At 51.3% G+C, this 21,098-nt stretch overlaps 1 protein-coding gene across 5 annotated transcripts in view; it reads right to left on the bottom strand.

Moving 5' to 3' along the window:
• The window catches only part of VGLL4 (vestigial like family member 4), a 159,520-nt gene that overhangs the window by 19,214 nt on the left and 119,208 nt on the right, over positions 1-21,098 (bottom strand). For 4 of the 5 annotated variants that reach the window (XM_059076126.2, XM_067043439.1, XM_067043438.1 and 1 more), the window contains one exon: positions 20,190-20,379. In XM_059076126.2, coding sequence (XP_058932109.1) covers positions 20,190-20,379 — 190 coding nt within the window. Of the gene's footprint in view, positions 1-2,543; positions 2,953-20,189; positions 20,380-21,098 lie in introns of those variants that run through there. The other variant, XM_067043440.1, reaches the window with a different exon arrangement.

Genomic DNA, 21,098 nt, shown 5'->3' with positions numbered 1-21,098 from the left:
CCTGGAAAAGGCACCCAGGGGAACCTCATGACTGTTCAACACTGAAATGGCATCTCCCCTGCAACCTCCTGAGTGGATGATTCTAAAAATCTCTTCGGAGAATCCAGGACTGCCATCCCCAAATACGTCAAGTGATGCACCCCTTTCCTTTTCACAAGGACCTCCCACACCAAATGGCAGCGGTGACTCCCAACCACCCTTTAAATTAAAATGACCCCCATGCCCCAGAGTTCGCACATTGCCACGCCCCACCATGAGGCCCCAAATGTCACATCCTGAGAGCTGAACGTCTGTCCTTCAAGTTCTTACCCCCTTTTGACACACTGTTCATCCCAAAGGCTGAACACATAACGGAATCGTTATTGTTTATTCAACTGAACCAAAGTTAATCATTAGTCTTTGGAAGGTTTTTTAATCTTTTTTAAAAACTATGGCAAGGGCTTCCCTGGTGGCGCAGTGGTTGAGAGTCCGCCTGCCGAAGCAGGGGACACGGGTTCTTGCCCCGGTCCGGGAAGATCCCACATGCCGCGGAGCGGCTGGGCCCGTGAGCCATGGCCGCTGAAGCCTGCACGTCCGGAGCCTGTGCTCCGCAACGGGAGAGGCCACAACAGTGAGAGGCCCGCGTACTGAAAAAAAACAAAAAAACAAAAAAACTGTGGTAAAATACACATAAAGTTTACCATTTTAGTCATTGGAAAATATACAGCTCAGGGGCATGAAACACACCGACACTGCCGTGCGGCCATCTCCACAACCCACATCGAGAAATTTTTCATCTTTCCGAAGTGAAACTCTGTACCCATTAAATACCAACTCCCCGTTCTCCCTCCCTCATCACCTGGCAACCACATTCTCTCACTGCTTCTACGAATGTGACACTCGCTCAAGAAGAATCACAGGCTCTCTGTGATTCTGTGACTGGCACGTTTCACTTGGCATAATGTCTTCAAGGTTCATCCATGCAGCGGCAGGTGCCAGAACCGTGCGTTCCTTTTTTAAGGCCGAATAATATTCCATGGTGCGGATCTATTCATTCCTTGGTGGGCAGTGGGTTGCTCCCACCTTCCAGCTGCCATGAATCATGCTGCCGTGAACTCGGGCAAGTGTACCTGTTTCAGGTCCCTGCCTTCACTTCTTGTGGGTCTACACCCACCTGAGGACTTGCTGGATCATATGGTAACTCTGTGTTTAATTCTCAGTCCTGAGGCCTTTTGACCAATCATCGGTAGTCAATGTCCCTGTCTACTAGAGAAAAATGATAGGTTTCCAGAAGGATAGGTCTGGCTCACAACAAGGACACAAACACAAGTCTCTGTAAACACAGTCCAAGTGGTTCGTGAGAGAAATGCCAAAGAATAATGTAAGCATGTGACGTAAAAAGGTAAATAAACAAACACCACCCATCACCAGCTCCAGGCACACACTCGGGCACTGCAGTCAGGGGTGTGGTCAGCGCCGGGGAGCATTTGGAGACTCACAAGCTACACATTTGCGGTTCTCGTTTCGCACTACGGGCCTTTAAAGATGGCTTCAGGCCGCCTAAGGACGGCTAGTGTTAAGAACAGTAATGGCTACAGCGTCTGTGTGACATCAGCGTACAGCTCGACAGCGTCCCGCACACATGTCCTTGGTAACAGATCCGCCTCAATCTGCGGCCCCCCTCGCTGCCCCGCAAGCGTGGTCCTCAAACGGCCTGCCCTGTGGACAGGTGAGGGCGCCTGCACACCGGCTCCCAGGCCGGCGACCTCTCGACCTGTCTGCATCTGAACCTCAGCTTCCTTTCAGGGCCAGGAGAGAGGAGGCTGCTCGCAGAGTTACGTGGCAAGTTCCCGAGGGACGGGACAAGAGCCTCATGTCCTGAGGCATGTGGAGGGGCCTCCTCTGCAGTGGGTCCCGTGCCCTAAAGCAACTCACAGAGGAGGGCCTCCAGCACCCTCTCCACCGAGGGCAGTGGTCACACAGCTGAGGTCGGAACCTCCAGACTTCAGTTGTGCCCAAGTGCTTTTATTTGCCTTGTCATTTTCTTTAAGAATAAATGTTAAACGTAAAACATACCCCGTTCCGGAGGCAATCCTGGCGGCTGAACTGAGTGGGAAGAAAAAGCACCCTGTCCTCCCCGAAGCTGCAGCCTCACCAACTATGCATCACTGTCTGCAGTGGGTCAAGTGATGGCCCGGCAACAGCAGGTCAGCGGTCACCTGGAACCTGGCTGCTTCCACCCCATTAAGGCAACAATGACCCATGAGCATTAACCCCTCAGCTCACAGCGGCAGGGCTGCGGCCCCTTTAAGAGCCCTCTCTCTCCAGGCCCCTCTCCGAAGAAACCGGATACGACGGGGATCTGATTGGGACAAGGGGCCGCCTGGTGAGGGGAGAGAGATGAGCAGGGAAGTCACTGCTGCCCTTCTGAGCACAGGCAGTGCCGCCTCTCCCAGCCTTGTTGCCTCAGAGTTTAAATTAATTACAGCTGAAAATACAGGGTTGCCATCTGGTTTGCAAAAGCAAGGATAAGGGAATAAAATGAAAGGGTTTTTGGTACTAACCTCACTTTAATCATTGCCAAAGAGCATGAAGACAGCCCAGCGTCCTCCCACAAGAAAGCCTTGGGCCTCTCAAACTTGGCAGGCGGTCCAGGCGCAAAACTGGATGGGCGGGAGGCCCGTCAGAATAAAAGTCCCCGCCGGGGGCGGGGGAGGCGGCAAGGTGAGGGCCTCCGCCCGCGCGCGAGGGCCAGGCTCGGGGGCCGGGCCGGGCCGAGGTTCCTTCACAGAGGCCTTCCTGCCAGAAGGCGACACGCATCGTTACGGTCCCAGCCCGTGAGAAAAGAGATCCGCTGTCAGGAGGACAGCATGCCATTTCCTCTTTCTTTGTCTCCCCGTCTGCCAGAACATCAGGCTTTTATAAAACTCTCTAAAACGAGGCCCAGCAGAACCCAGAGAGGCCAGAAGACTCCTGGGGCGGGGGAGGAGCCGCGCCGCCCCACACGGTCCCCCTCTCCCTCCCCCGCCCCACCCACCCCGCCACGGCAGGAGGGTCGAAATGCCCCAGGTTCCCTCGTGCCTGGTAGGGAGCGGCTTCCTTCTGCTTTCTTCCCGCCGGCAGAAGCCTGGCTGAGAGGCTCCGCTCGGCGGGGGCTCAGGCCGCAGAGAGCTGGGGACCGTAAAGGTGCCACCGCGGTCGCCGTGTCTGTCTCCGCAGGCCTGGGGGCCTGGGGTGGGTGCAGAAGATGCCAAGTCTGCAGCTTTCTCACCCCGCCCAGCATCAGGGAGCCCTCAGGAGCCAGCCTCAGTCGCATTTCTGGCCAATTCGTCAACTTTCTTTTCGACCCAGGTGAGTTTTACAGACAAAACCTAGATGTACCTGGGTCCAGCTGCTTTCAGAAAGTACTACCCGCGGCGGCACAGTGGTGTTTAGGGGAATAAATTCCGAGCAATGGGTTACAGTCTCTTATAAACCAGAGATCAGAACAGTAACAGAGAAGATAAAAGCTGAAGATGAAGATGGCATTACTGTTCTGGGGAAAAGCACATCTCCGACCCCCAAAAGATGCGGAAGTTGTCTCCCAGATCCTGCCCTGACTGAATCTCTGTCTATAGCAACGGTGTCCATAACATTCAAACTCTGAGGAGTGTAACTTTCAAGTAAATGGTTCATCTCTCAAACCACAGGAAACATCTGGTAAAATGGTTAAATAAAACCAGAATTGAAACGTTTGAGTTCAGAGCTTGCTCACGGTACCCAGCAAGAGACCATTAAAACAAACACCAGAAGCCCCCTCTGCCCACTCAGGACGCTCAGTGCAACTGTGGAAAATGTCCTCGAAGGGGGAGGGGACAATAAGCCGACAATCCAGAAACGCTGGCGGGGGTGGGGGGGTGGCAGGGCCCCCGTTCCTGGGCTCTTCCCTGCACATCGCCACCCCCAAAACGTCCTCAGGCCCGGGAGGGCTCCTCCAACGCCCACCTTCATCCCCCCCACCCAGTGCAGCCAGAGAAGCAGGCACCCAGGAAGTGCTGGCTAAGTGAACGAATGAAGCAACGTACGCACAATATACATCTCTTCGTTGCACAGCTAACGTGTATTAAGCACATACCACCACCGTCAACACACCCAGCCTAGACGTGTGTCCCAAGGTACTAGGCAGCACGTTTCGCTCCTTTCTATTATACTTTAGAAGCCTTTCCCATTAAAGAAAAGGTTTAATGATTCGACCACTTCCAAATTTAAAACAATCTGTATTTCAAAAACACAGTAAAGTTGAAAAGCAAATAACAAATTAGGAAAGTGGTTATTTTCCTAACTCATCTGATGGAGGGTCCTTAATAAGCAGAGTTATACCACAGCAATAGAAAGATGAATGCCCTAAATTTTTTTAACAAGAGGATAGAAACAGTCAGAAAAGAAGAAACCCAAATGGTCAATGAAAATATGAAAAGACCATTCAAGTTACCACAATGATTCTCCTATGAAACCTGCAAAAATTAAATACACATGAACAGTCACCTTTGTGATGCTGTGGGTGATGCATGCATAGCGTTGCCAGTGGGATGTCAGTCAGCTAACCTACTGGAGAGGAGCTGGCAGGGTGCAGGGAAGCAGAAATGGGCGCTGTCTGACCCAGAAATCCCACTTCTAGAAACAGGGGAATTACGAGGTGTGAACAAGAACGGATGTACAGAGCCCCAGAAGTAACCCGAATAATAGCGAAACGCTGCAAACAGCCCCAGTGTTTGTATTTGTCAACAAGTTCTTTTGGTCACAAGCAACATAAAACAAGGCCTGCTAGCTTAGGCGAAGTGGGGGAATTTACTGTAAGGATACTCTGCTACATTTCTTGGAAATGAAAGAAGAGTCAAACAAGCAATGCTCAAAAAGATAAAAATTAGGCGTCCCGGGACCTGGGCAACAGGAGGAGGAAGGCACCCCCAGCCCGGCACCGGGGCAAGATGCCCGCCTGGGAGACCCTGCCACCCACCCAGCCCACCAGGCGCTCCAAGTTCGGGTGAGAAACCCCACAGCCACTGTCTAGGTCTCCATCACGGCACCCCCAAGGAGTTCACATCGAGTCTCAGGAATTCTGAGGTCGGTTTTATTAGACATCAAATTGGCTACTGAAAATGAGAAGAACCCTCCCTCCACTCCCTCAAACGCTACCAGTTTTCACAGTCAAGAGACTTGCCCTGAGCTTCGAATCAATTATATCTAAGAAACCAGGGGTCTTACAGGAAAGCGGTCTATTAGAGTTTTGCAAGTTTAGGGAGGAGAAGAATAGGGCAATGCCCCACCTTTGCCGCGAACGAGGGAAGGTGCTGGGTTGTTGCCTTTTTTTTTTTTTTTTTTTTTTTTTTTTGTGGTAAGTAAAACCACTGGGATTGTTGGCTAGAAACAGAAATGAGCCTTTGGGTGGGGCAGCAATAAAAATATATGAAAAGCTGATGAGTTATCTCGGAGCAGGCAGGGACATTTACATCTGCTCCTTACAGCTCAGCCACCGTCCTGTTCGAATCGCTTCGCTTCGTCTCCTCCTTCAACCTGACTTCTCTCCCTCTGCCTTGTCCATTTCTGAACTCACCCTTCCCCCCACGTAACGACCACATCCTGAATACGTGCTTCATTTATCACGAACGGCAACGTCTGGCTGGTTCCAAAGGGCGACTTTCCCGAGGAGTGACATCCGGGCCGCCCCTGCCTGGGACCCCGCCTCCCTCTCGTCCCCCAACGCCACCACCACCCACCCCGCAGCATGGGGAACGCTGTCCTAGATCAAAGATCACTGGGAGGCACAACAATGAAATGCAACGTGTGGCTCCTAACTGCACCCCGGATGGAAAGGAAAACACCCATCGAGGGCACTCTCGAATGTGAACGCACGGACTACGTGAGATCGCATCACTGTCTACGACACGTACAAAAGGGAAGGCGAATGTGGCAGAATATTCACACCTGGTGAAGCCAGTGAACGATGTGTGGGTGCTCGTGGTACCAGTGGTTTAATGTTTCCGCAGATCTGAACTTTTTCCAAAATGAGACGTCGGGGAGGACGGCAGGTCAGACGCTCACCAAATTCGGTGGCGTGTTTGGAAAGATCACAGTTAAAGTACAGGCAAGCAGGGAGGCTGGGAACCCTGACACAGGGGGGTGGCGAGGGCCTCACCGCACACGTTACGACGATGCCCCGGGCAGGGAAAATGCTGGCTTCAAATACCAGCCTCGGAGTGGAAGTTCCAAAGCAGGTGAACCACCCGGACCGCCCACCGTGAGTTGGGGGAGAATCGCTTCTCACACTGTGTGAGTGGAGCTCAAAGGATTCGGTAACTTCTTTTTAACGTAATCATGGTAAAGGAGGCTTCTGACAATTGACAGTCCAAGAGGGCCATCTACTGAGAATAATTCTGGGAAAGGGAGTTTAGGACAGCTCACCAAAGTGCCTGAAGGTCACCCTACATAACCTGGATTTTATCTTACCGTCAAAAATGAGCCAGAGCCATCGCCCATCAGCGAACGTTGCCGTGCCCTCCACGGAGGCTCTCGAGAAATACATGCCGATCACAGAGCCCCAGGGTATCAGCACCATGTACCCGTGTTACACGGTTAGGACACGGAGCCTCTGCACCGCGGTCATTTGACATAACTTGCCCTAGAGCTGGCACCCAAAGTGGTCGCACAAAAATAAAATACACACCACAGCTCTACTACGAGATGGTTGAAAAACGCTTTGGCTTTGAGAACTTTTTAGGTAGATTTGGAAAAACTCCAGAAGCAATAAACACCTGAGCAGAGATCTGTTGGCTTTTCTAGCATGGACAGAACTATTCTTTACACCCTCAAGTGTCTAGCCACCCCTCTGACCTGCGGGAGGCACCCACCTGAACTGGATTTCTCATTTCTATGCACCTTACCTGAAGCTCACTCTGGGATCAGAGCAAGATGCACAGGAAGAAATCTAAACAGAGGGAGAAGCGGGGGAAAATGCATTCATACAATAAACTCTGAAGGCTCATTACTCAGGGTCAGCACTGGGATAAGAGCATTTGATCCAAAGCCAGCGTCTGTCTCAGGCAGAGCCAGTGATTCAGATTATTAGGTATGCACGTGCCCAGGTACTAGGGATTTGCATGTTCCTGTCTGGGGGGAACAGGGGTCGGGGAGGAAGGCAGGACAGGTCGTGGTGGTGGAATTCTCTGTGCCAGGGGTTCCCTGAATGAAACATCAGGGCTACACAGAAAAAAACCAGAAGTACAGTAAGTGGTACCACTCAGGGCTTATTGCATATTTGAAAGTGATTCTTGGGATTTCCCTGGTGGTCCAGTGGTCAGGAGTCCGCCTTCACATGCAGGAGACGCGGGTTCGATCCCTGGTCGGGGAACTAAGATCCCACATGCCGAGGGGCAGCTAAGCCCACGCGCCGCAACTAAGACCCGTCACAGCCATAAATAGTAAAAAAGAAAAAAAGAAAGAAAGCAATTCTTACCATCCTTTCCAAAGGGAAGAGCATTGGCAGTGCCCTCAGAGTGGCACATTTTTCGTGGAAACGTTTACTTAGCACCTAGAAGGCATCGGGCATTACGCTGGGTGCCCCGGTGGGACAGACACGATAAGGGACGGCCAAGTGTGATCTTTCTATGCACAGGACCGTTCGCCTTGAAGCAGAAGGAACCGCCCTTTGCCAAGAGAAGGAGGCCAGAAAAGAGAGGAAGGACAGCATCAAGCAACACCTCAGCAGGCAGCGCAGAGGCTCCTGCAGGTGGGGGTCTGCTCGGGGCCCCCTGCAGCTACCTGGGAGCCGCGGGAGAACTCCAAGCAGAGAGGAAGACTTCAGAAACCTTCTTCTGCACTCTAGTGCCAAGACCAGTAGGGAGGGCACTGCCATGGGATTGGGGGTCTAAGCCACGGCCGGGGCCAGGAGCTTCGTGGAAAAGATTCAGCAGACTGACTTAGCAGGGGGCAGAGACAGAGGACACATGGGAGACGGGATCGAAGAAGAGCGAGGTGACTTCAGGGCAAGTGCAAAGATGGACGGCTGCCCTGCCATGAAGATGTGGGGCCGGCCGAGGGAAGCGCTGGCGGAGAAAGGGCCTATAGCGTCATGGCCAGTGGAGCAGTTCTGAGCCTGAGGGGCACGTACCCTATCCGGAAGGCAGACGGCTCTGTGCGTGTGGAGGCTTGGCCTCAGCCGGACATGAAGATCTAGGAACCCTCCACCTCCAGTGGTAAGTCAAGGCACGGGCTGGCGCGTGACTTCTTTCCAGGGTCTGTGCCGTGCCAAGGACGGAGCCCTGGAGGATGGATTACTGACGAGCCTCTGGGAGATCCTGAATGGGAGAGCCAGAGAACTAGGAGGGGAACCAGCGAAAGCAAGAAAGGGGCCAAGGAAACCGAGGGCGAAGAGGCTTCCGTGGAACGGGAAGTCAAATAAGATAACCCGGATCAGGTTCCCCCTGCACCTGGCGATCAGCCGGGCTCCAGGGAGGGAGGGAGAGAAGTTTCATTAACGCTGATGGTCAGGATCCCAGCACTGGCCTGGGGAATGGATACGGAAGTGGAGACAATCCACTCCCTAGAAGCAGCCCAGAGGGAAGGAGGTGGGTCAGGAGAGAAGGTGAGGGCCACGCGGTCAGGGGAGAGTGGGGCCCCCGGCTTCCTCAACCTCTCTGGCCTCAGTGAACCTCGCTGAAAGCGCTGAGCATGAACGCGGGCATCCTACAGCCCCAAATCCAGCGATCACACGATCCTGTCGTCACTTACCTAAGCTGTACGGCACCAGAGCCTCGGGAGTCTGCACGTTCATAACGGAAGTTTGCAACCAAATAAAATGCTCATTTTATTAGGCAAGGATGCCCCCCGGAATAGTACTAACAGGGCTCGTGAGAAAGGAATCGAGGACCCCGTGGCGAGTTACGTTTGAGAAACCCCGGGCTCACCCAGGTCTCTGCCCCTCAGACTCTCCGAGCCTCACTGGCGCCAACCGCACGGGCGACTCCGGAGATCGGGTTGGGTGCTTCCCAAACTCTGGCCGGGAGCGCGCTCTGTCCTTCGAGCATCTCGAGGTAAGAGGGCCCTGCGGCCCTCGACGGGCAGCAGTGCCCCGCAGCCCTAAGGGCTCACCTTGGCGGTCGCTGAGTCAGAAGGGCCCACCACCCTCCCTCGACGGCTTCAACGACAGGGACAGGTTTGAGGGAGCAAAGAGGGCTCAGCCTCAGACGTGCTTCTGAAGTGACCTGACCAACCAGGAGTCGGTTTGTTGCTTCCACTTGGCCCTGATCCGGTTTCTCTGTGGATCTGTTAGCTGTATTCTCAGGTCTCTTCAAGGAAAGCAAGGCAGGAGGCCGAGAAGTCAGAGGAGAGCACGGTAGCGAAATCCATCCCCCTCTAGTCTGCGGTGCACGGGGCCTCTGCTGGGGCCATGGAGGCTCGGGTCCAGAATCCAGATCCCTTGTTTGCCAAGGTTTCTAGCTCCTGCCAGACCCAAACCCTTACTGCAACACTGAGCTCTTTAATGATGCTTTGCAGACAACCTGTGGAGAAATTTCACGCGTGCGAGAGAGAGAGAGAGAGAGAGAGACAGACAGACAGACGGAGGGAGAGGGAGAGAGAATGTGTGTTGCATGAATGCGTGTGTGCGTGTGTGTGTCCCCAAAGGTTTAGCAAAGAAGATAAGGGACCAAAGTACTGGCAGTCATGTCATGAAACAAAAATTACACCGAACACAGCACGCGGGACTTGGACGGCCCCTCACCGTGTGGCAGCCGCAGGTAGCACAGGAGACCGTGGGTTTACAAGCAAGACCCGAGGGGAAAATCACAGAACCGCCGACACTCACACGAGCCACACTTCTGAGCAGTCCTCCTCCTGGTCCTCAGTCAGATCTACTAAAGTGACAGCACCTGATATGCTCTCAGGACAGGCTGGCTCCATACTGCAACAAGAGGAGGCCTGTGTGGTCACAAAGCAACAAGACTAATCCTCTGCGTGTAAATATAGCTGCCGCCTGTGTGCCCGGCGTAGATGCTCCCTCCTGGCGACAGTGCTCTACAAGCAGCTGAGGCGCCTGCAGAATCAGGGCAGGAGGGGGAACCGGCCAAACCCTATGTTGTGTTGTTTCCTCAACTTCTGTACAAATGCCGTTGACTTCATCCATCAACCTAAAAACACTCTCTTTCTTTTTTTCCATCTTAGTGTGTCCTCTTTATTAAAAAGTGCCTTTACACATGCTAATGAAAGTTCTCTGATGGGTCCCCAAAGGTTCTCTAAGGCCTCTCTAGTAAAGAAGTCCCCCCTTTTCAAGGTTCTCGTCCCACTTCTATAAGCTCTGCGATACGGAAGAGCCCAGGGGTCCCCGGAGCAGATGAGAAGAGACACGCGACGAGGGTCCTTTACTCGGCTGCCTTGACTGTTGGCACCCCTTGGCATTTCTTCATCCCATGTGTCATGTGGCCAGAACAACGCCAGTAGCAGGACGGTTCTCTGCCTCCCGAGCTCTCTGCAAAGACTCTTAAGGCAGAAATGATGCCTCTGCTGGGAAAAGGCTGATGTCAGCTCTTAGGAGCATAGCGCCCTGGTCGGATAAGGAGGTCTTTGTTTTCGGCTGAACTGTGAAAATGAGAAAATGCCTCTAGCCTGACAAACAAGAAACCCACACAACAGAGGTCGGCCGGTGACCTTTATTTAAAGGTACCACACTTCATTAGCAAAACACTCACATGCAACACACAGATGCGCCTTTAATGTCGCACAGAGTGGCTGTAAAAAAGAGCTTCATTTCCACCCCCCCGTCAGGCTGACCCGCAGCCCCAGCTCCAGCGCAGGGCAAAGTTAGCCTCACACGAAGCCCTTCTGACACTATGTCCCCACAGAAGCACTCATGAAGGACCCAGGCTCCTTTCTCATTTGCTTTTCAAAATAAATACATATACTTGCTGTACGTTGGGGGTATTTACAAAAAAAAAAAATTAACACTATCTCAGTTTCTGAGTTAGTTATTTAGGATAACTAGAAGTAAGGCTATAAAATAGCCTCTTAAATCCCAGAACGCTGTGGGAAGACTTACACGGCTGTGTGTGAAAAGCGCAGAAGAGGAGAGAATTTCGGGGCTAAAACTTCCCAAGTTCAGACGATGCCAAAAAGGATGTGGGAGAAAAATAGAAAGCACATAGTCTGAGGGATTCTATTTCAAAAGTCCTTGATTTATGAAATCTGTAGGGGGGAGGGAAACGTCTTCATATATTTAAAGCAAATTTTAAAATGCCCCGGTCTGCGTCTTTCAGACTAACGTTACACTATGGCCTGTGCCACTAACTTAATATCGGGTCAGAGATTTTAAACCAGAACACAATTTCTTTTTTTTTTGGCTGCCTTGGGTCTTAGTTGCCGCACGCGGGATCTTCGTTGAGGCATGCGGGATCTTTCGTTGCAGCGTGCGGGCTTCTCTCTAGCGGTGGCGTGCGGGTTTTTTCTCTCTCTAGTTGTGGCGCGCAGGCTCCAGGGTGCGTGGGCTCTGTAGTTGTGGCACGCGGGCTCTCTCACTGAGGCACGCGAGCTCAACAGTTGTGGCGCACGGGCCTAGCCACCCCATGGCATGTGGGAACCTAATTCCCCGACCAGGGATCGAACCCGCGCCCCCTGCACTGGAAGGCAGATTCTTTACCACCGGGCCACCAGGGAAGTCCCCAGAACACAATTTCAAAGGCACTTTCCTGAGCATGAAGGAAACCCTCCTCTGTTCACGTGGGGCTCTCACCTGCAAAGAGATGCCCTTTCAGCCTCTTCAGGGGGAGCTCGACGGCTGCTCTTCCTCCCATCATCCCTGCAGGGAAGCCTCGCCGTGCAGGGCGGAGGGACCTGCCTAGCGCTCTCAGAGCCCTTCCACGCTCATGCCCCTGCATCCCGTCACCGCGTGCTCCAAAGACCACTCTCCACCCGTCATCTCCACAGCATCAATCCGTTGTGCGGAGAATGCTCTCACAGCAGATCATCCGAAACCACAAGGCGTTAAGCTCCCGCATGAAACAATTCACAGCAGCTGGATGCATACGCTCTTCAAAAGCAATGTAACATGGTTCCTAACAGCGCTCGCTCCAGGAGCAGACAGGCTGGGTTTTGATTCCTGGCTCCGTTACCAGCCAGCTAGCTCTGTGACCTTGAGCAAGTTACAAACCTCTCTGAGCCTCAGTTTTACCACCTGCAAAAGAGGGATAATCATAGCATCCACATCAGAGGGTTGAGAGGACGCAAGGAGATCACCACGCCCATGAAACATTCAGCACAGTTCTTGGTACACAATCAGGCTCAACAGAGAGTCACGGTCGCGAATAAGCCCTGATACAAAGGCTCTCCTGATTCTCTGGATGCTGGGAATCCTAACCTATCACCATTCTCAGTGATGAAAACTGTGACCCCCTCTAAGGCTTATGTAGACATGGACACAGCAATAACATGCTCTGCCTATAAATACGTATTACTGTTTACCTAATAAAAACACATTAGTGTTTACCTTTTAAAGTCTCAGCTGCTGTTAGGTCAAGGGACTAAAATAACCCCAACTTTTCAATTTCCTCTGGGTCTAGTTGGTTTTTTTTTTTTAATTTAAACTATAGTTGATTTACAATATTGTGTTAGTTTCAAGTGTACAACAAAGCGACTAGGGTTTTTTTTTTGTTGTTGTTGTTGTTGTTTTGTTTGTTTTTATTTTTTTGCCGTACGCGGTCCCCTCACTGTTGTGGCCTCTCCCGTTGCGGAGCGCAGGCTCCGGACGCGCAGGCCCAGCGGCCATGGCTCATGGGCCCAGCTGCTCCGCAGCACGTGGGATCCTCCCGGACGGGGGCACGTACCCATGTCCCCTGCATCGGCAGGCGGACTCTCAACCACTGCGCCACCAGGGAAGCCCAGAGACTAGGTTTTATATATATATATATAGATAGATTGATAGATAGATAGATAAAACTATATATAAACACACACACATATATATAAATAATCTTTTTCAGATTCTTTTCCATTATAGGTTATCACAAGATATTGAATATAGTTCCCTGGGCTATACAGTAAATCCTTGTGGTCTATCTAGTTTGCATACAGTACTGTGTATCTGTTAATCCCGTACTCCTAATTTATCCCTCTCCCCACACCTTTCCCCTCTGGTAACCGTAAGTTCGTCTTCTATGTCTGTGAGTCTGTTTCTTTTATAAATAAGTTCATTTGTATTATTTTTAGATTCCACATATAAGTGCTATCATATAACATCTGTCTTTCTCTGTCCAACTTACTTCACTTAGTATGATAATCTCTAGGTCCATCCATGCTGCTGCCAATGGCAATATTTCATTCTTTTTTATGGCTGAGTAATATTCAATGGTATATATGTAGCACATCTTCTTTATCCATTCCTCTGTTGATGGGACACTTAGGTTGCTTCCATGTCTTGGCTATTGTAAATAGCGCTGCAATGAACATAGGGGTGCATGTGTCTTTTCGAATTCGAGATTTCATCTTTTCCGGATAGATGCCCAGGAGTGGGATTGCTGCATCATAGGCTAGCTCTAGCTGTAGTTTTTTAAGGAACCTCCATACTGTTTCCCATACTGGCTGCACCAATTTACATTCCGTCTGGGTCTGGTTTTAAATTGGAATGAGGAATTGCTTCCTCTCCTTTCATGAAGTCTGTGGACTAACAGTCCTCTGGTAAAGCATGTTCATACACATCCCTACTAAAGGTCCTAAAGAGCGACAAGAAATGGAGAATCTCCAAACAGAGCATGACGCTGTTGCCGACGATTATGCATACACTCTACAAACTAGATACTCCTGAACACCTGAGGTACCATCTACACAACCAATCCTTCTGGGGGAAAAAATATCCATTTTAGTCAGTAATCAATAAAGTTTTGTTTTTTGTTTGTTTTTTGCGGTACGCGGGCCTCTCACCGATGTGGCCTCTCCCGTCGCGGAGCACAGGCTCCGGACGCGCAGGCGCAGCGGCCACAGCTCACGGGCCCAGCCGCTCCGCGGCACGCGGGATCCTCCCGGACCGGGGCACGAACCCGTGTCCCCTGCATCGGCAGGCGGACTCTCAACCACTGCGCCACCAGGGAAGCCCTGTTTTGTTTTTTTTTAAACCGAGTTTCTATTACACGCCCAGAACGTGATTTCAAAGGCTTCCTCCAACCTTCTGTCGAGCTGCAAGAACTACCGGTTTTGAGTCTGTTTTTCCCTCTTTTTCTGTTCACTCTTATGGGGTCAAGAGGGAAGTGACTGAGACCAGCAGAGAAAAAAGAAAAAGAGAATAAGAATAGGAGGTTAGGGCTTCCCTGGTGGCGCAGTGGTTGAGAATCCGCCTGCCGATTCAGGAGGGGACACGGGTTCGTGCCCCAGTCCGGGAAGATCCCACGTGCCGCGGAGCGGCTGGGCCCGTGAGCCATGGCCGCTGAGCCTGCGCGTCCGGAGCCTGTGCTTCGCAACGGGAGAGGCCACAACAGTGAGAGGCCCGCATATCACACACAAAAAAAAGAATAGGAGGTTAAGGGAAGAAGAAAGCAAAGTTCTGAGAAAGAGGAAGGAAGAAGAGAAAGGGTAAGGGCAAAGGCAACAGAGGACCCGAGCCTGGAGAACATACTCAAGGATACACCAGCATCGGCTCCACCAGACTGGAGAAAAACTTCAAAGGCACGGCCACAGAAGCAGAGACAACATCAGGGGACATATTTCACACCAGGAAAGGATTTCAAAGGAGCAGCACCAGCGAGAGGGGTCATGTTTTCTTTCGCTGGGCCCTGCCTCTTTCAGCTTGGATTGTTACCGCCGTCTGGGGCGAGCATAGCCATTATAGCACAAGGCCAGGGACCGTGGCTTTGATCTCAGTGTGAGCTTATGGGTTTTGCCCTGTTCTGAGGCCAGGGGCAACTATTTTGCACATTTATACAGCACTGATCAAAAAGAGGATGCCTCTTCCAATTGGGAAATGAGCTCAAAGAGCACATTCTCTGGATGGTGGGTCTAATGTTCAATTCAACACAGAAATTATTTAGCACCTGCCATGTGCCAGACACTAGAATGGTCAAATGTGATGTCCATCTTTAAGATGCATGTCATCCTGTCTCAGGTGACATACAGCTGTGACACAATCAGGTGATGACTGGTTTCATGTCACACACAGCAAGGTTAATCCCAGCTCCATCACTTTGGACACGTTATGCTCTGTTTCTACTTCTGTAATACACACACACACACCGTCTTAAAGGGACACATTTATTTCAAGGATTAAATGAGATAACACACTTAAAGTGTCTGGCATAGGGCCAGTATAGAGTAAGCACTCAATATACGTTCCCTTCCTCTCACAGGTACATATCCATCACTCACACACAGAGGTGAAAACTGAAAGCCACCTGAGACTGTACTCTTCAGCACAGAACTCTCACCAGGTTCTACCAGCCAAGCAGCCTAGACTAAGTCTCAAAACCAGTATGAATTTAGCATGTTGTTATACTGCATCAATTGTTAGACTTCAAGAGTTTTAATTGTGTTACAAATACACAAGATATTACAAATGCACAAGATTATCCATTGCAGCATTATTATAATAAAATATTATCTAAATGTCCAAACAAAGGGGATTAGCTGAACCCACCATGGCACGTGCATGCAATGGAGTACTATGCAGTTGCAAACAAGGATGAGAAACTGGCACGAAGCGATTTCCACAATACGTGGCTCACTGAAAACACCTGAGCTCAAGTGACTATACAAAGCATGGCACCCTGTGTGTAAGAAAGAAAGGAAATGAGAAAACATTCATGTATCTGCTAACTTTCACAAAAAGTCACACAAGAAGGGTAAACACCTTCAGGGGCAGGGGAGGAGAGCAGTGAAGGAGACAGAGAAGGGAATAATACTCCTCTAGGGCTTCTAAGTATAGTTTTGACTTTTTTTTGGTTTCAATCTCATTAAGACGTAACTGACAGAAAACACTGTGTCACTTTAAGGTGTACAGCATAATGACTTCACTTACTTATAGGGCAATATGATTACACAAGTCTTGACTTTTAGAAGCATGTTAACAGTTTACATATTCAAAAAGTGAAATCAACAAGGATGGGAAAAAATCTCCAATTGAGTGCCAACAGAAACTAATTATAGACTGTAATTAACACAACACTGAAGTGGGGAGGGGAGGTAACTTTTGAAGTTGGTACTTCAAAAGACGATCCTATTATACCCTCAGCACCAGGGGAAAAAAAACACCAACAAATCTTGAACTCTTTTTAGCAGGTTTGTTTTTCAGAGTGGTACAGGCATAGCAATTCTGAAACTCTTTTTTTTTTTTTTTTTTTTGTGGTACGTGGGCCTCTCACCGTTGTGGCCTCTCCCATTGAGGAGCTCAGGCTCTGGACGCGCAGGCTCAGCGGCCATGGCTCACGGGCCCAGCCGCTCCGCGGCATGTGGGATCTTCCCGGACCGGGGCACGAACCCGCGTCCCCTGCATCGGCAGGCGGACTCCCAACCACTGCGCCACCAGGGAAGCCCTCTGAAACTCTTTTAAGTGTACTGTAGGACTGCTGGAATCAGGGAGATACAAATATGGAATAGGGGAGGCTGAGAGAGAACTCCACGGGGTTGGATTACCACTGGAGTATTTAAATGAACTCATGATTCCCTGGCTCTTTCCACAGAGTCTACAAACCATGCTGTTCAACAGAACTTTCTGTGATAGTAGAAACGTTCTGTGTGTGCTCTGTCCAACGTGTGGCTACTGAGCTGGAAACAGGGCTACTGCAACTGAGGAACTGATTTTTTTAAACTTTATTTAATGTTAAGTGTGATCTGCCACATGCAACTGTGTCCACTGTATTAGACAACTCAGGTCTAGAGGCAATGACACCACAGTTACACTTAGCACCCAGATCTTGGCTTCTAAATACCACTCCCCACTGAAAGGAATTAGGGTCCCCAGGAGAAATGGCCGATTCCATGGCTGAAGCAGGTTAAGTTACAAGATGAACATCTGGTCTGCCAGACAATAAGAAAGTGCTCAAAAAAGGGGTGGGGCCGGCTTCCCTGGTGGCGCAGTGGTTGAGAGTCCGCCTGCCGATGCAGGGGACACGGGTTCGCGCCCCGGTCCGGGAGGATCCCATGTGCCGTGGAGCGGCTGGGCCCGTGAGCCATGGCCACTGAGCCTGTGCGTCCGGAGCCTGCGTTCCTCAACGGGAGAGGCCACAACAGTGAGAGGCCCACGTACCACAAAAAAAAAAAAAAAAAAAAAAAAGGGGTGGGGTGGGGTGAAGGCATGTAAGAAGGACACATGAATCACTTGAAGGGGCTCTTATCTGCCACATCAGGGACAGCTCAACTCACTAAATAAAACAGGAATCCCTGAGTCCATATGGATGACAGACAGGGGGAAGGGAGAGCTCTTCCTCACCAGATCACACTTGAATACCAAGGTCGTAGAAAAAAATTACTTACTGACATTTCCACAAGACGAATCCCACTCTACCCCTTGCCTCATACCTTAATCTACTTTATTTCTATGGCAGATAGAGTAATTTTCAACTCCCAAATAAGACATTCATGTTCTTAACACTTAGGGAACCAAAAAAAAAAAAAAAATTTCTCAAGGTCACCCTTTCAATAAGAAAAGAAAGAGTTCAAATGACCCAGGAATCCTCAATTTCCAAATTCCGGAGAAACCACTAGGCAAACCTCTCCTCTCTCCCCCTCCTCCCCGAATCAAATCAAATGAAAGTTAGTCATACTCTGTAGCTTCCCACCCTGGCTCAATCTCTCCATCTCTCTACTGGAAAATATCTCAATACGATGGTTATAGTGAAATGCAGCCAAAGCATGCATCTCTGAGAACCACTTCATATGAATCTGTAATTTAGTGGAGAAGGTTTCTTGGATATCTTAAATACAAAGGAGGGGACACACTATAGTGCAAACAGGAAACACTTCATCAAGTCAAACAATGCACTTAAGCACCCTGACCCATGAAGAAGTAAGAGGTGCAGCATCTTTTAAACCCGCCTGTGAGACGGGTCGTTCAGCGCTTTGAAAACACGCGTGGAAACGTCGGTAACGTTACCGAGACGAGGGGTTAACCTGCGGCGGACAAGTGACACCGCCCACCTTTCCTCTCTGAGCCCAGGGAGCTGGCCCAGGGGGTGCTGCCCTTCCTGTTTTTCTAAAGCTGTGCATGATGACACCCGTTGTGAGCTGCACGTGAAGTCTGCAATTCCATTTCTGTTGCTTACACTTTAAATTATTTACGGCGTCACCACAGATCTGTGCATCGAGGTCACATCTGTAACCAGCCAAGGAGTTACAAAATCATTCTCTAAATGCTTCGACATTCTAAGAATACTAATAATGACGAAAGCTCTGCTTATCAGCTGCCAGGCACTGCTCTGAGCACTTACCATCATCCTCTGCGGAAGGAACCACTGCTACTCCCATTGAAAGATAAGGAAGCTGGGATGTTAACCCAGACATTATGGCTTTCACACGTGACATTCACTGTAACCGTGCTCTTGCTCCCTGTCATTACCAGTATCTGAATAACGGCCCCATTAATAATCAAAGCAGTAACTACCATCAACTGAGTATTGTGCTGTACCCAACTCCTTGCACATCTCCACGCTACTGCTCACAGCAGCTCTATGCGTGAACTGTCAGCACTGCCATTTTACAGAGAAGGATATCGGGCCCAGATAAATTAAGAGATTGTCCAAGGCCACAAAGATGGTACGTGGCAGGATTGGCATTTAAACTAAGGCATGTTTGATCACAAAACCTACTATCTCAGAGCCACCTCCCCCTTTCTTCATTTAGAAAAAAAAAGAGAGAGAGAGAGAGAAAGAAAAGGAAAAAAAAAAAAAAAAAAAGGGACCAAATGTCTCTTATTTGGGTTTGGAGAGAGGAAGAGATTCCTAGTAACAAAAGAATGAACTCCGAACCGTCGGACGCCCAGGATCTAAATTATGAGCCTCTCCCTTTTTGCGAGAGGTCATTGTTGTGCAGAGCCTTGTTGCTGGATTCCTGATCCGTAGCAAATTCCAGGGCTCCAGACTGCAGGCTCAGCCTCTGACTAACAACGCTACAGTGATTTACTGAGGACAGATAAATAGCGCTGTCAGTGTGTCTTATGACTACACACACAGGCCAGCGCGCTGGAATGCCGGCAATGCCGAGGGCTGCTGGCGCGATCGGCCCCCTCGAACCGGGCTAGCTCCCCGCCTCCAGTGAGGAGCCTGGCCTATGAGCTCCACGTTCCTGCCAGGATCGGCAGCATCCGGAGCAATCGCTACACATTAACTCACGTGTGGGAAGGAGAAAGGAGCGGGGCCTTGCAGCCAGCCAGACAGCGCCGCTCCTTCGGGCCGTCAGGGCGGCCTCCGCCCTCTGCCAAGACCCCAGACGACCCACCGGCCGCCCACCCGCCAGGCCGGCCTCCCCGCGCCGCTGCCTGGGGGTCTCCGAGGCCGCCAGACCTCCAAAGAAGCATCCGCTCCCTCCGCGAGGCGGGCGCGTGAGACACACACCGCGGGAGCCCAGACACAGCGCACCGGTTTCCAAATACAAACGTGGTGATGCCGCATCGGGTCGCAGAACTTTCATCTCCGCAAAGGAGGACACTGAGGCGCAGGGAGTCGAGGCAACTCGCGGGGAGGCCGCAGGCGCGCGCGGCGACGGGGACGCAGGGCCGCCGCCCGGGCACGGCTCCTCTGCGCGCGGAGCGGCCCCGCACCCCCAGCGCGAACAGCGGCCTCCCCAGCGTGGGACACACAGCTGCGGCTGCACACCTACCTCGCAGGGTGCCCAGCTGAGCCAGCATTTCACAGGGGCGGCCCGGCGCTCGCCCCCCCTTGGGCCACCGCCCCGGCCCCTAAGGACACTCGGTGGCGACCGGCCTCCCGCGCAGGCAGCCGGCAGGGACCAGGCCAGAGAAGCCAAGGCTTCCAGACAACGGCCCCAAGCCACCCTGGGGAAAGGCAGCTCCTCTGGGGATCTCACTCGAACGGCCGCACACGTGCGTGGGAAGGAGATGAGGGTTCACCTCTCCTGGCGTCATTAACGCCGCTGTAATGCCCGCTCCTGGCGGGGGAGCAGCGGGCACCTCTCCCCCTCCGAGCCCGAGCCGGCGGCACAGAGCGGCTGGAGAACCGTGGCGCAGGACCCGCTTCAGGGGCGGCACTTACAGGTGGGGGGCGAAGATGCGACTCATCTTGGAAGCATGGTCACTTTCACAGTCCAGCTCGTCGTCGCCGGGCTCCACGGAGAACTTCCTCTTGCTGGGACTGATGGGCGGGGGCCCCGTGCGGTGACTGGTGAGGGCCGAGGCCACGGGCAGGGTCTGCAGCCGGGGCTCCCCCCTGAGAGCAGCTTCACCTGAGCAGAGAGGAGGAGACACACACTTGTCACCAAGCAGGAGACACGGCCCCACCCCGGCCCCTCGCAAAACGACTCCCGACTCCCGGGGGAGAGCTTCTGGCGGCGGGACGGGATGCCATTCTCCAAACGCGCCCAGGCCCCGGGGAGCCGCCCAGCGTGGGCCCTTCTACATAAACACGGTTTCCCAGCACAGGCGCTCTTTTCCCCTCCAGCGTTGTTGAGCTATCACTGGCGCATATCACTGCGTCGGTTGAAGGTGAACAACGAGTTGATTGGATACACTTATATATTGCAAAACGTTACCACCGGAGCCAACACCTCCATCACTTCACATACCTACCATTTCCTCAATAACGTTTTAGGGGAGAGTTTAAAATAAAGAGTTGCAATAAAGTAACTGGGGACAGAGGCAGTATCAACCATAAACCATCTCAAAAGTTAACTGAAAACAACAGAGGTCTTTTGATTTGTGGGTATTCAACTGCATACCTGTAAGAGTATGATGACCTAACCGTGCGTTCATTAAACCCCTGAACTCACTTTTCTTGCGTGTTACACTTTTATTATGTCTTTGGCATGTTATTTTTTCTTTTAAGAATGAGGAAAATTTATGGGTTAATAGTTTACATGTTCGCCCCCAACGTTAAAACAAACAAATATACGTTGTTTAACTGGGAAATACATATTTTTTTTCTTAAGATACACTAAAAATAGCA

The sequence above is a fragment of the Kogia breviceps genome, chromosome 10 (assembly GCF_026419965.1).
Source record: "Kogia breviceps isolate mKogBre1 chromosome 10, mKogBre1 haplotype 1, whole genome shotgun sequence".
Classification (NCBI taxonomy): domain Eukaryota; kingdom Metazoa; phylum Chordata; class Mammalia; order Artiodactyla; family Physeteridae; genus Kogia; species Kogia breviceps.
This window is presented reverse-complemented; position numbering and strand designations above follow the sequence as displayed.